At 55.9% G+C, this 13,072-nt stretch overlaps 1 protein-coding gene across 2 annotated transcripts in view; it reads left to right on the top strand.

Annotated features, from left to right (window-relative positions):
* The window catches only part of ERI3 (ERI1 exoribonuclease family member 3), a 130,500-nt gene extending 118,182 nt beyond the window's left edge, over positions 1-12,318 (top strand). For both annotated transcript variants that reach the window (XM_048313661.1, XM_048313663.1), the window contains exon 8: positions 10,758-12,318. In XM_048313661.1, coding sequence (XP_048169618.1) covers positions 10,758-10,840 — 83 coding nt within the window. In that variant the 3' untranslated portion in view covers positions 10,841-12,318. The remainder of the gene's footprint in view (positions 1-10,757) is intronic.
* The last annotated feature ends 754 nt before the right edge of the window (positions 12,319-13,072 follow it).

Genomic DNA, 13,072 nt, shown 5'->3' with positions numbered 1-13,072 from the left:
GCTCGGGGGGATACAAGGGAGCACAGCCCTCATGCTGCTGCAGCTGTGAGCACGTGCCTGCTGCGCTTAAGCGCTCGTGGGAAGGCACGTGTGCCGCCCACCCCTGTGGAGATGTGCAGGTCTGTCTCACACAGCACATGGCTCTCTTACGTGGCTTTGCAGGTCTGGCTGACATCCCCATCTGTGCCAGGTAAGGACCATCACACAGGTGGCTGACATCCCCTTTGCAGGTGGCTCTCTCCAGCCCGGCAGTCTGGGCAAGCCTTGCACAAAGCTGCTGCTCCAGCAGCTGCTGAGATGGCTGGAAAAGCCACACAGTGCTTTTTATGTTCCAGGGGCAAGCCTGAAATCCTGCCTCTGGGATGGTGCAGGGCTCTCCAGCTCAACAAGGGGAACAGAGCCGGGGCAGACAGATGCACTCTGTCCACACCACATGAGGACACCTCTGGCCCAGCAAAGCCCTTGGTGGGGACACAGTCCCATGTGGCCCCACAGAGTCCCCCACACTTTGGCTCACCTGGCTGTGTCCCTGACAGGAGACCAGACAGCACCAGAGCAGTCACAGCGCGGGGAGATAGCAGCTCTGTGTGCCCAAGCACCCTGGCCCTGTGTGCAGCTGCCCACAGCCTGTCATGTTGAACAGGGGCCCATCTCCCTTGCCAGGTTATATTTTGAGCTGCCAGCGCTGATTTTTCCAGTCTTTTGGGATGTTATTAAATTACTTTCCGAGGACTTTTAATAAGCACTTTTGATACCTTTGAAGCGTGCAGCTTTGTGGGAAGATTACAGTCCCGCATCCATCTCGCTGGGAGAGAAACAATGGCAGCAGGGCTGGCGTTTGATCTTTCCTCCAGAAGGCGAGAGAGGGTTTGGGTTAGACAAAGAAGTGAGATGCTGATTTAGAGCTAATGTTTAAAAATAGGTAGGTCTCCCTCCAAGATAGAGAGACCTGCCCTCCTCTGTGTAATCGCCTGCCTCTGCCTCGCCGGACTTGCAGAAACACAGCTCGCTTTATTTGAAGGCTTCGAGTGCAGCGTCGCAGTTTGATTCTTAGTCCTTTTAAAGCAATAACTAGGCCATCTGACCAAGCTTTAAAGTGCAGGAGAACTTTCCATTAGGACTTGCAACACACTCTTGGCAGCACTGGAATTGCATTCTTACCTTTTATTTCCTTTTCTCTGACATCTCATGTCACTCAGACAGAGAAACTCAGCTTTATAAACTCACTCATCTCTACCTTGAAATTTCTCCCTAATTAGGGTCCCAATCCCAGTGGTGGGACGGGGTGTCAGGAGCTGGATGTGGAGCAGAGCCAACAGCAGTGGTAGAGGTCAAACCAAATTGGCTCCCTGCAGCCTGGGGACCATCTGGCCCCAGCAGCATCTGTCAGGGGCAGGGAGTCAGCATCTGCCATGTCTCTGCCCACAACTCCCACACAGGAGAAACAGAGTCACCATCCCTGCCATGCCAAGTATCTGCATGTCTGGCCCCCGTGCTGCCTCTGGCAGGGACCATTGGATGAGTTACAACACCACAAGCACCCGGCTCCGGCCAGGCATGCCTTCACTGCAGGGAGAAAAGGTGTCAAGGGAGTCGAATTCCTTTTATCTGTGGATAACTACTGCTGCCTTTAACAGCCTGGAATAAACTAGCCATAAATATCATGATCATAAGTGCTTAGATATGGCAACTTTACACTGAACAGAGGTTTTAACCTTCCCTGCGGAGGATATCCAGCTCTACATCACTGACTGTTTCCATTCAGCTGCACGGCCAAAGACAAGCTCTTGATGAGCTGCTCAGAGCAGCTGCCCCAGCTACTGGCCGCCTCTCAGCCGAGTCTAACCCCAGTCCTTACCCCAGTTTTGGGGCAGGACCGCTCTCCTGCTGTCAGGGCCTGACAAGAGTCCTGCTGCCCTCTCCCCCCTGCCATCATCCTTTCCTCCTCTAAGGAAGCACCAGCATTGGAGCCTGCAGTTTACTGGGCTCCTGTGGGGATCCACCTTCCATTCTCATTCCCACCCACAAGGAGGGTCTTGAGCTACCAATTTCTGCAGCAAATTGACACTACGACCTTGTCCCTGAGCCAGGCCAGGGGTCCCATATCAGCAAGAGGGCAGTTTGCATCCTCCCTGCACCTTGCTGGTGCCCCACAGTGACTTTATTTTGCATGGCGATTTTGAGGGGAGCTGTAAAACACTCAGATGAGTTAAATAATACACGACAGTGTACGGTATAAATTACAGGAAGCCAGCAGTGGAGCGACATTGTATGCTGAATAAATTAAAGGCTGCGTGACTTACAGGCGAGATTGATCTGCCGAGCATTTTGTTTAGTGACGTGCTTGTCATAAGGGAGAGCTAATTACAGGCGTGGAGGCACATGGCTCTGGCGCTGGGGAACAGAGAGCAAACTGGGCTCACGAATGTCAGCAGGGTCCCTGCACTTCCAGGATTTGCTCTTTCTGAGGCCAGCTGTATGCCAGGCCCTGTTAGTTGAATGCCTGCTGTTTTCCCAGGGCCATACAGTGCTGTCACAGCCCAGGAAAAGGACAGGGAGCTGCCAGGGTCTGGAAGTGGATGTGCTGGTGTGGGGGATGCAGGCGGCTGGTGGCTCTGGGGTCTGCCCTGAGCAAGGGCTGGCGTTGGGGCTGCCTCAGCGGCTTAAGGGAAATGGAGGTATCCAAGTCTGAGCCCATTCTTAATGGAGCAGAGCCATGCAGAAGCACATCCTTTGCTCCTGTGGCATTTTTGAGCCCAGCACTGCTCACAAGGTGACACAGGGATTTCAGTGCTGTAGAGTACCCAGGGCTGGCTGAGCAGCAAAGCTGAGAGCTGTGGGGGCTGATTGAGGGCTGAAGAGTATAAACAGGCAAGTACAACTCAGAAATTAGGTAGGGATCCTGTAACAGCAGGATGCTGCCATGAGCCACCAAGGGAGGGGGCAGTCTTCTTCAGGACACAGTTTGGACTGAATAATGTTGGGGAAGATGTGCTTTACCCACAGGGATAAGGGAGACTGGTGAGAGTCTTGGATTCAGCTGGGTGGTTTTAACCACCAAACTTGGGGCTGAGTTTGGAGGCTTGTCCTGCTGGGCTCCAGAGCAGGGATAGTTCTTGTGCCAGGAGGTCTGTCCCCACTGCCTGCACAAGGTGAGCGATGCCATGCAGGCTGTGTGCAGCCCTTGAGGTCACGGCAGAGGCTGCGCCATGGGGCTGGTGGAACAGGGACCTCCCTGGACTGCCCTGGACAAGGGTGCTGGTGGCTGGAGACTGTGCTCCGGAGTGGACTGACCATCGGGATGTGCTCCCCTCCGGCTCAGCCGGCTTGGCGGTTGTCTGTCACTCGATGGGATTATGAGTAGTGAGTGTAATGCATCGGCGTATGAATAGGGTTGTCTGGCTGATGGTGATGTATCGTTTTTCATTACTGCCTCTCAAGCCCTCCCTGCTCCACGTGTGGAAATTCTATTTATTCCCTAATTTGTAAAAATTCCCTCCTTATCTGATACCAATCAGGGAGGGGTAATTGGCTCTCCAGGGCTAGCGGCTGGGGTCCTGATGAAGAGATATGTGTGTCTGCTCTGCCTGTCCAGGCACCCTGCCCTGCTGCACCAGCGACACGGGCCACAATTAATAATGATTTGCAAATGGCAGACAAGCAATAACGCAGAAAGATGTCCAGCCAGCCTCCTGCCCGCCCCTTAATTTCCTTCTGTAATATAAATGGCACAGGAACGAAAATCCAACGCTATAAATTCTGAAATTAGTTATTCACCGTAATAAATGGTTCCCTTTTGGTGCACGGTCCTCCCCATCCTTCTCCCATGCCCCCCCCCCCCACCCCCCACTTCCTCCTCCCCTCCCAGCCCCCTTGCCTGCTACCTACTTCATTTGAGTCCTAATATGCAAATGCTGTAATTTAACGGGATGGTGAAGTTGATTTTCATGTTAACTTAATTACTTTGATTTATGAAGGGCTGGGATGTAGACACAGCTCCATCCTTACCCACCTCCCACCCTCAACCCCTCTGCAGTCCTGCTGACCTGCCGCCTCTCTTCCCTTCTCTTCCCTTGGCTCAGTCCTCTTTTCCTCTTCTTCCCAAGTTTAGTGTTTTATTAGCTGCCTTTAAGTGGACATAAGTCCTCACGACAATCGCATGATGCGGAGGACAAATTCCCCATCCTGCCTTGTTTAATCGTGCCTGGATAATGGATGTATAATTGACTCATTTGAATGCTTTTGCCTACAGGAGTGCAGAGCATTAAATGTTTGATTGCCTTAATTTCCAAACAGATCATTATCCCCTTCTTACCCGCTCTTAATAAACACTTTATGAGGATTTTTTTTGCAAAGGAAAAAAATCTCCACTCCTCGTACTTCTCTGAAGTGATAAACTCTAATTAAGTCTAATATTTAAAAATATGGTAATGGTGACTTGTTTGAATAAGTGGCCTGCATTTCCATAATTTCATTATTACGTAAAACACGCTAATTATTTGAAGTGTGCTTATTACTAAAAGAGAAATCTCCTTCTAATAAAGATGAAATTGGCTTTTTTCCCTGTATTGCTGTGCACACCGCTCCCCTTCTCTCCCGGACGGTGAGCGGCCACAGCCGGGAGCGGGGTGATGGCAGCGTTCACTTTGTTTGCTCAGGGAAGGCTGCCAGCCAGGGGATGCTGGATGTGCAGGGACAGGCACAGAGGCTGAAGGACAAGCTGAGGTCTCTGTACACCCTGTGTCACCCTTGGCCCCAGCAACATTGGTGCCCTTTGGGCTCATGGGCTCCAGGAGTTGTTGGGAATGTTGTGAGACAGCTCAGCCCCTGCTGCCCATTCCCTCCAGCAGGGACGCCCCAGCTGTCCTGGTTTCCCCACGTGTGCCAGGCTATCCAGCAGCCTGTGGGGCTGGAAGGTGTCTCAACAGCCAGGTGTCTTGCAGTGCAGAGACCCCAGCCACCCAGCTCTGCCCTGGGAGGGGGCCAGCACAGTGGCTGCATGATGGGAAGAGTGGTTCCCAGTGCAGAGGATGGGAGGAAGCATCCTGTCTCCCATGGGGTGACAGTGGCCAGCCTGGGTGGGAGGAAGAAAGTGCCCAAGGCAGCAGGTCCATCAATACTGGTCCCCTTTTGCTGCACTTCCTACTGACCTGGGAACTGCCAGAGGTGGGCCCTCCCTGCTTCAGTGTCCCTGCTGGGGTAAACTGGATTTGGAGGTCTCACTGACCCCAGTGTGCTGGGGGTGGGACAGGTATCTTGTCCCCCTGGGACAGAGACAGCAACAGGTTGAGGGAGGATGAGTATGAATTGTGTCCAACCCCTCTTCAGAGCCAGTGCGGGCGCTCTGTGGCGGGGCAGGCAGGGAGGCGCTGGGATGAAGTCAATATAAAACTAATTTTCTTTTCTTCATGAAGAAATGAGGTGTGTGGCAGTAACGTAATTGCAGATAATGAGGTAAGTTATTCTTAATATTCTGCACGTCGCTGTCAGCTCCACCTAATATACCTGCCGGCTGTGTGGGGCAGGCAGAGCCCCTTGCCCCATGCGCAGGATTATGAGGCCATTAATTTGGGAGCAGCTCGGCAGGACCATCCCTGGTGTCCCCATGGATCCCTGGGAGCTGGGAGCTCTTGGCTCTGACAAGTCCTTGTCACCACTATGGCAGACATCCTGGTGTCGCCACCTTGCCCAGCATGTCATGGTGGGGATGGATTCAGATCAGACACAAACTCCCTCCTGGCTCCAGTGTGGACAGGGTGAGAAACACAAAAGCCTGGCTCTGTGTGCTGGGAAAATGCTGTCACTCCCTGCCCCTGTCACATTCCTGCTCACAGGGAGCAGCACAGCCCGCTGTGGGGACACAGCACCCGGTGCTCCCATTCATGATTGCCGGGGACGCCAGCAGCAGTGCCAGACTGCATGAGATCCGTACGGCTCCCGCCGCTCACAAGGCCACCTGCTCTCACCCGGCGCGGTGGTGGGGAGGCTCTGGGCGGCAGTGGCCGGGCGGCCCTGTTTCCGCTTTGCACGGAGCTGTTATACAAAGGCAGCGGTGATATTATTCATTAACAGTAATCTGCCATTAGAACATTGACAAATGGCCCCTCGGCGCCTGAGCATCAGTTCTGGTACAGCCCATAAAGCATGGGGACAGTTTAAATATGGACCTGCTCAGCTCGGGCCGGGGGTGATCCGTCTTCCCGGCCATAGCACAGGTGCGGTGGGGTTGCCTCCAAATGAGCAAGTTTGGGGGGGCCCTGCAGTCCCCGACCACCCACAGCCCACCGGGGCGGCTGCTAGGATGGGAAAGCTCCCTCCTTGCTCCAGGAGCGTCTCGGCCCAGTGCACGGCAGTTGCAGCAGCGCTCGGTCCCCTGAGCCCGCCTGGTGGAGGTGTCTGGGTGGTTCGGTCCTGTGGGGAGGTGGGAGAGAGAGGCGGGACAAACGCTGGCAGGGCAGCACACATAGGGATGTGGCCCCTATCCCTCTCGCCAGTGCCTGGGCTGGGTGTGGAGCTGATGCTCTCCTGAAGCGAGCATTGCTGCTCCTGGCAGCTCAGTCCCGCAGCACAGACTCCTGCTGACGGAATCCTTGACCTCATCCTGGGTTCACAGGGGTGCCGCTGTGCAGTGGCTGGCGGGAGGGCACACACCAGGCAGTCAGCCCGGTGCCATGGGCTGGGGGCTTTCTGCCTCCATCCCAGCAGAGGAGTGCAATGGGAATGTCTGTGCCCCTCCAAGGACAAGGCAGCCAATGATGCTGAACGGCCACAAACTCCAGCCTGAACTACGAGAGCATCCTGCTGCCCCATGCGTGTGCATGTGTCGCTGTCCTTGGCTGTCACCACAGCGAGAGCTTGGCAGGATGTGGAGAGGGCTGAAACAAGGGTGTCGAGGCAGTGTGGTGTCACAGTGGGTAATGCTGAAACACACGGGGCAGGAGGGTTAAAACCTGGTGGGCTAAGCCAGCCAGGGCGAGGGGAGGGGAGGCCGGGGTGTCACATTCCCCCGCACTGCTCTGGCACCTGGACCAAAGGAGGGTCCCAGAGGCAGCCAGCCCCGGAACCTAGCACCTCAGGGTGAGCTCAACCCCAGCCATCCTGGGCCACTGCACGGGGACATGGGGCGATGTTCGGAAGTGGCGCAGCAAGGTGAGGGGCAGGGAGGCAGGGCAGAGCCACCGCTCTGTTTGCAGGAGGTAGGATAACCCCAGGCTGACCCCTTTCACACACACCGCACAACACCCCTAAATCAATTGCATCTTATTATTACAATATCAATATACAATATTCCTACAATAACACCATTGATTTTCTACTCAGAGGCTGCACCTAAGTCTGTTTTAAAGAGGAGGGAGTTAATAGTGCCCTCATTAAAAATCTATAGATTACCCCCCACCCCAAAAAAAAAGAAAAAGCAGTTTATATTCATTAGGGCTATTGAATATAAAGTAATATGTTTGTGTAGGACATTGGAGTAATGTGATAATCCGTCCGCATATCAGGGAGAAATCCACTTAGCAACCCTGTCAGCTTGACAAGAAAAATGTGCCCATAAAGTCGGGAATACATTGAGGGAGTGAGCAGGAGGAGAGTGGGGGCGTGCGTGCGTGTGCGCGCCTGTGCAGAGCTGTGCAGAGCTGTGTGGTCAGCATGGGACCACCTTCACCCCATCACCCTGCTCAGCCTTGGGACACACATGGGCACCCCTGAGCCTCTGGAGGTGTCTGGGACTGGGACACACCAGGTCTGCCGGGATGGGGATCAAGTTGAGGGGACTCTGCAACAGGCCAGCCTCCCTGGCCCCAGGCAGGGTCACCAGATGGGACAGGCTGGTGGGTGCCAGCCTGGGTGCTGGGGCAGCACTGCCACAGCCATATCCCCCCCAGGGAGAGCTGGGCTGGGTGAGGGCAGGGGTGCCTGTGCCCTCCTGCCAGCCTCGGACTCCGCTTGTCCCCCGCCCCATGGTCACCTTTGCGATGGATTAAGCACTGAAAAGCAGCAGAGCAATCCCGGTCGCGCTCTCTTAGGCTGTCAATTGCCATTTTTGTAATAGAAATTCCTTTCAGAAGGTAACGACGGCCAGATTTAGAGGATTTCATATTGTTAATAATTCCCCAAACAGCCATCTGACTGTGTTGTTTTAAAAGCCGCTTAGTTTTTTGCTTTGGAGTTTATGAAAATCTCCCACTCTAATATCCCGAGAGCCAGCCTATAATTGTGTTATTAAATCAATCGGAGCGGATTACATTGTAAAATCAATAGATGGCTGTAATTGCATATTAGAAAGTTGTTCTCCTGTTGTTGATTTTTTTTTACATGGATAATTATAATAAGCGTGTTTACCTTAGCGCTGATTTGGAATGAGTCTCACTAAATGACGTATGACGAGCTTGGCACACTCGCTGTCAGGGGCCATGGCATCATTTGGGACAGCAAGGAGAGCACTGGCACCATGGGCATGTGGGTGGCACTGACCCAACAGGGTCCCACTGCTTTTGCAGGGTGGCAGCTCAGAGTTCAGGGTGTCTCCCAGCACTGGCACCTGGCAACACAGTACCTGGGGGTTTTGGAGAGGCAGATGATGGGGTGCAGGAAACAGACAGCAGTCCCACAGGGTGTCCCCAAGGACCAGCTTGGGAGTCTCAGGAGGTGCCAGGGGGTCTTGCTGCCAGTCTGGTGGCTCCCCATGTCTCTGTGCAGTTCCCCCTCAGCAATATGGAGCAATAGTCAAGCCCCAGTGCCCACTCCAGCTCGGGGCAGTGCTGCAGGCTGTGAGGTTGGCAGTGGGACACCTGGGGCTGTGCTTTCACATCCAGACTGCTCACTTGCCACCCACCTGCCACAGCTCCAGGATTTGCTTTGCTGTTACTTTTTGGGGGTACCAGGCCAGGGCTGGCTGGGTGGGGGTACTCTGGCCACAGACAGTTGCACTCCTCTTAGCTCGGTTTCCCCAGCTTTCAAGCCACCATTACCCTGTTAGATCCCACTGGCAGCTGGCTCCAAGGGTTGAGGACTTTCCGAGGGGCTCATTTGTCTGGAGGATGAGATGGAGCAGGAGATCCTAAGGACAGTGAGGGGATCACTTGAGTGGGAACAAGTGACAGCAGCAGGAGCTGGCATTGTAGCTTGGCTGGGCAGGACACCTGTCACCTCCAGGTGCCTTATGCAGCCGTCAGTGTCTCTTTGGGCAGCAGAGAGGACAGAGGCACAGAGAGATGGGCTCATCTCTGCCTCCGTGCCAGCCAGTGAGCTGGGGGACACCTCTCCTTTGTTGGGCTGTCCTCATGCCCAGCTGCTGTCCCCTGTCTGGCACACCAGTGAGGGGAAGGGGTGCCACGAGAAGGGCTTGGGGGACACTCCAGAGGCACATGGCTCTGATGGGGACAGTACCTCTTTCACTGCTGGCCATCAGCCAGGAGGGTCCCTGGCAGCTCATGGCAGCCCCTCGGGGACCTGTGCATGGGGAAAGTCCTGAACCTCCAACAGATGTTGGGGGACAGGTGATGGCTTTGCCAGCAGGTCACTGGGCACAGCGGGGCTGGGCAGTGCTGCTGGCCTGGCAGGGAGCATCCAGGAGGCCGGGCAGCCCCATGCCTGCAGGCAGATGCCTGGCAGCAGGACAGCGCTGCCCGGCTGCAGGGGGCCCTCAATCCGGCACGCGGCACTGTCAGCAGGCAGCCTGCTGTCTCCTAGACAGTGAAATATGGCCACAATTAGCCCGGATACAGTTCAATTATGATAAACAGCGTTTGCACCCTTTAAGCTGTGATTAAAAGGCCTCCTCCCGTTGATAGAGAGACCTAATTTCACATTATTATCGCTGTAGCTTGATTATAAAGCACTCCCTGGATTTACAGTTGGGAGATGGATGTGGAGGCTTCTTTATCATTTACACATCAGTAATGATGCAGCCTTCCCTCCACCACAACATCCATCCAGCAGCAGCGGGGAGAGGGGGGCCTTGCCTGCGCCCCCCTCCCGGGGCACCCTCTCCCCGTGTCAGCCGGGCCCTGCTGCCACACGCAAGTGGGCAAAGTCACCCTTACGGTAACAGCTTGATAAATGGGCGGGCGGTAATGAAATGGAGACATCAAGGCGTGGGGCGAGGAAGAAAGAGTGGTAATCGGAACGAGTGGAGCTGTCCCGAAACGGAGGGGAGCGGGAAGAAGGATCGCCTCTGCGCTGTGTGCTGTCAAGGGAGAAATTACACATTTACTCTTGCTTTTTCTTAAGGAGACGGCCCTCATAGATCAAAACATGGATTTACAAGCCAATTTTCAACATGAAATATAGACACTAGGAATCAATTTAAGCCCAGCTTCTATTTTAGCAAACAGTGCCTGAGTTTAGTCCCAGGTAAATAACACCAGAGCCTTCCCCCTTCCCATCTTGCTGCTCTGCCATGGCCTGGCACCAGGAGTGGCTGTGGCTTGCCATCCCAGCCACCTGCCACTTGTCACCCTCTGGTCAGTGGGCACAGGGAGGCACCACGGGCTGGCTCTGGTGGGGACATGGATGACCCCAACCTCCAGGTCCTGGGCATGGATCCATCTCAGCGCAGCACTGGGTCGTACCAGGATGCAGGTGGCCAGTGCTGGGACTGGGAACTCTGCAATCACCTCACATCACTGCAAGGTCCTTGGGACAGAGTACCTGGACTGGTGAGGACACAGGCCCAGCATGGGATTCGGTGCTTGCTCCAACAACTCCTGTTTGGATCATGCCTCTAACCCGGTCTCTCTGTGCTTTCTCCTTAGACGACTGCAAGAACATCGCCAACATCATGAAGACACTGGCCCATAGAGGCTTCATCTTCAAGCAGACCTCCAAACCCTTTTGATCCCCGAGGCAAGCCAGGCAAGGGCTGCATGCGCCCGGCGCCGGCGAGGCGGGGAGGACGGGCTCCAGCATTAAAAAAAAACCGGCAACCGAGGCCAGAGGAACCGACACAAAAAAATCTCAATTTCAGCTGTTAACTCCAGTAGAGGTTGTATATATGGGAAGGCAAATCTGTGTAGACCTGATGTGACTCCCTCTCTGGGCTGCTCCGGACATTATGCCATGCTAGCGGACAGCCGCATAGGGCGCTTGCACCACATTTTAGACTTGTAGTTTGTTCTTTTTCTTTGGCTCCTGATTTCCGTCCCTCCCTCCATATCCCGCCCCGTCCTCCCTCTCCCGCCCTGTAGCCAGAGCATCCCCCATCTCCACCCTGGCATGGGCCGTACCCACCTTCCCTTCTTCTTTCTCTTCTCTGGTTTTATGTTTTCAGGCCTCGACGACTGCTGCAGCGATGCCAGTGTGTGCCTGCACTCGGGCAGCGCTCACGGAGGCTCAGTGTGTCGAGACGGCCCCTCGCCCTCCCTGCCAGCTCCCCCCACCTCTCCCCTGAGCGCCTTTTCCCCTTTTTGAGTCAACACTTACCCCTCTCTGACTCCTGTATGTGACAAACGCGATCCGTCTCTTTATGTTCAAGGTGAAGTGCCTGTATTCTCCGCTGCAGAGCCCCTGGCAGCCCCACCGCGGGCTGCAGGGCCCCGGAGGGCTCCCTTCAGTGGGGCAGGGGCCCAGCGGACGGGCGGGCGGCAGGAGGGACGTGACAGTGTCCGCATGGAGCCCCGTCCCGTCCCCGTTCCGTCTGCTCGTGCCTCTTGCGGGGCTGGGTGGGATGCCCAGCCCTGCGCCGTCCCCGCCGATCAATTCCAGCTCCATGGGGGACAGGCCCGCCACAGCACCGTGTCCGTGTCCGGTGGTGGACGTGCCAGCGCGCGCTGGCCCCCGGCCCACAGGTACCTGAGCAGGGGAGCTGCAGATTGCCCCAGGCCCCTGAGCGCGCTCCCCACCAACCTCCCTCGGTTCCCGAGCTGAGGCTCAGCCCCCCACGTGCTGTGCCCCTCACAGGTCCCTGCGGACGCTCAGCAGCAGCTGGCTTGTTGCCTGAGAGAGTTGCCGAGCACATCCCCTCCGGCTGGGTGGGCTCCCGGCTGGCCAGGGCGGTTGGGGGGAGCCGTGGGGTGGGCTGAGGGCGCACGTCCTCTCAGTGTCACCCAGCCCCAGGGCCCTGCTGAATGGAGCCCTTGTCCGGGCACTGACCTGCAGGGAGGCTGCAGCCCCAGGCCCGTGCGTGCATGGCCTGGAGCGAAGCCGGTGACGGCAGCCAGAAGGGCAATACAGGCACTGAACTTGGCGGTACATGACTGCATGGTGTGTGGTGTTCCAGTTAAACCAACCGATAATGCAACCCCAGCATTTTCATTGTCTAGTTATTCCAATCCTTGCTGTAAATGTGCCACATGAATAAAGTTTGGGGGTAAAGGAGCCCGGGCTGTGCCCATGCATATGCAAGTTTGTATGGGGGGCAGAGGCAGGGGTGTGCTGCCTGGATATGTGGGAGTAGGGTGCTCCCTGGGGTATGTCCATGCTCCCCACAAAAGGGAGGGTTTTGGCTGTGAAAGGGCAGTCGAGGTTCTCTGCTGCTGGGAGCACTGCCCCGATCTCCAGCGTGGGCACTGTAGGTGGGCAGCAGCCCCACCAGCACTTCATGCTTGCTTGTGCCCCAAGGCAGTTCTGCCCTGAGGATCCACCAGCCTGTCACAGCTGGGCCTTAGCCATGAGTGCACCCCACGCAGTTTTCTGCCCACTGCAGGGTGACAGCCACCACCACATCCCACTGGCACCTGTCACCCCGCCCTGCAGCCTGGCACACCGTACCTACACAGCTGCCACTGGAGCATCTTGGCTACAGAATGGAGCCAGCGGGGCTCTGCCCTGGGCTCTGGGGCACCTGCTCTGCTCTGGCCAGCTCAGTCAGCACGAGCACAACACTGTGGGGTGCAGGAGCCATGGCCAGCTGTGCAGGAACCACCACTGAATCCAGGTGCCCAAGGAACCTGCCCTGTGCCAGAGTGCTACTGCGTGACAGGGACACAGGGATCCAGCTAGCACCGAGTGGGCAGCTCCCAGAGGGCAGAGGCAGTCCAGCTCACTTGCTCCATGCAAAGGTCGCAGGGGTTTTACCAGTTCCCTCTGTGCAGCCCCTGATCAGCTTTATTGACCCTTTTTCGATGGAGTA

This window comes from Corvus hawaiiensis, chromosome 9 (genome assembly GCF_020740725.1).
Source record: "Corvus hawaiiensis isolate bCorHaw1 chromosome 9, bCorHaw1.pri.cur, whole genome shotgun sequence".
In the NCBI taxonomy this organism is placed as follows: domain Eukaryota; kingdom Metazoa; phylum Chordata; class Aves; order Passeriformes; family Corvidae; genus Corvus; species Corvus hawaiiensis.
This window is presented reverse-complemented; position numbering and strand designations above follow the sequence as displayed.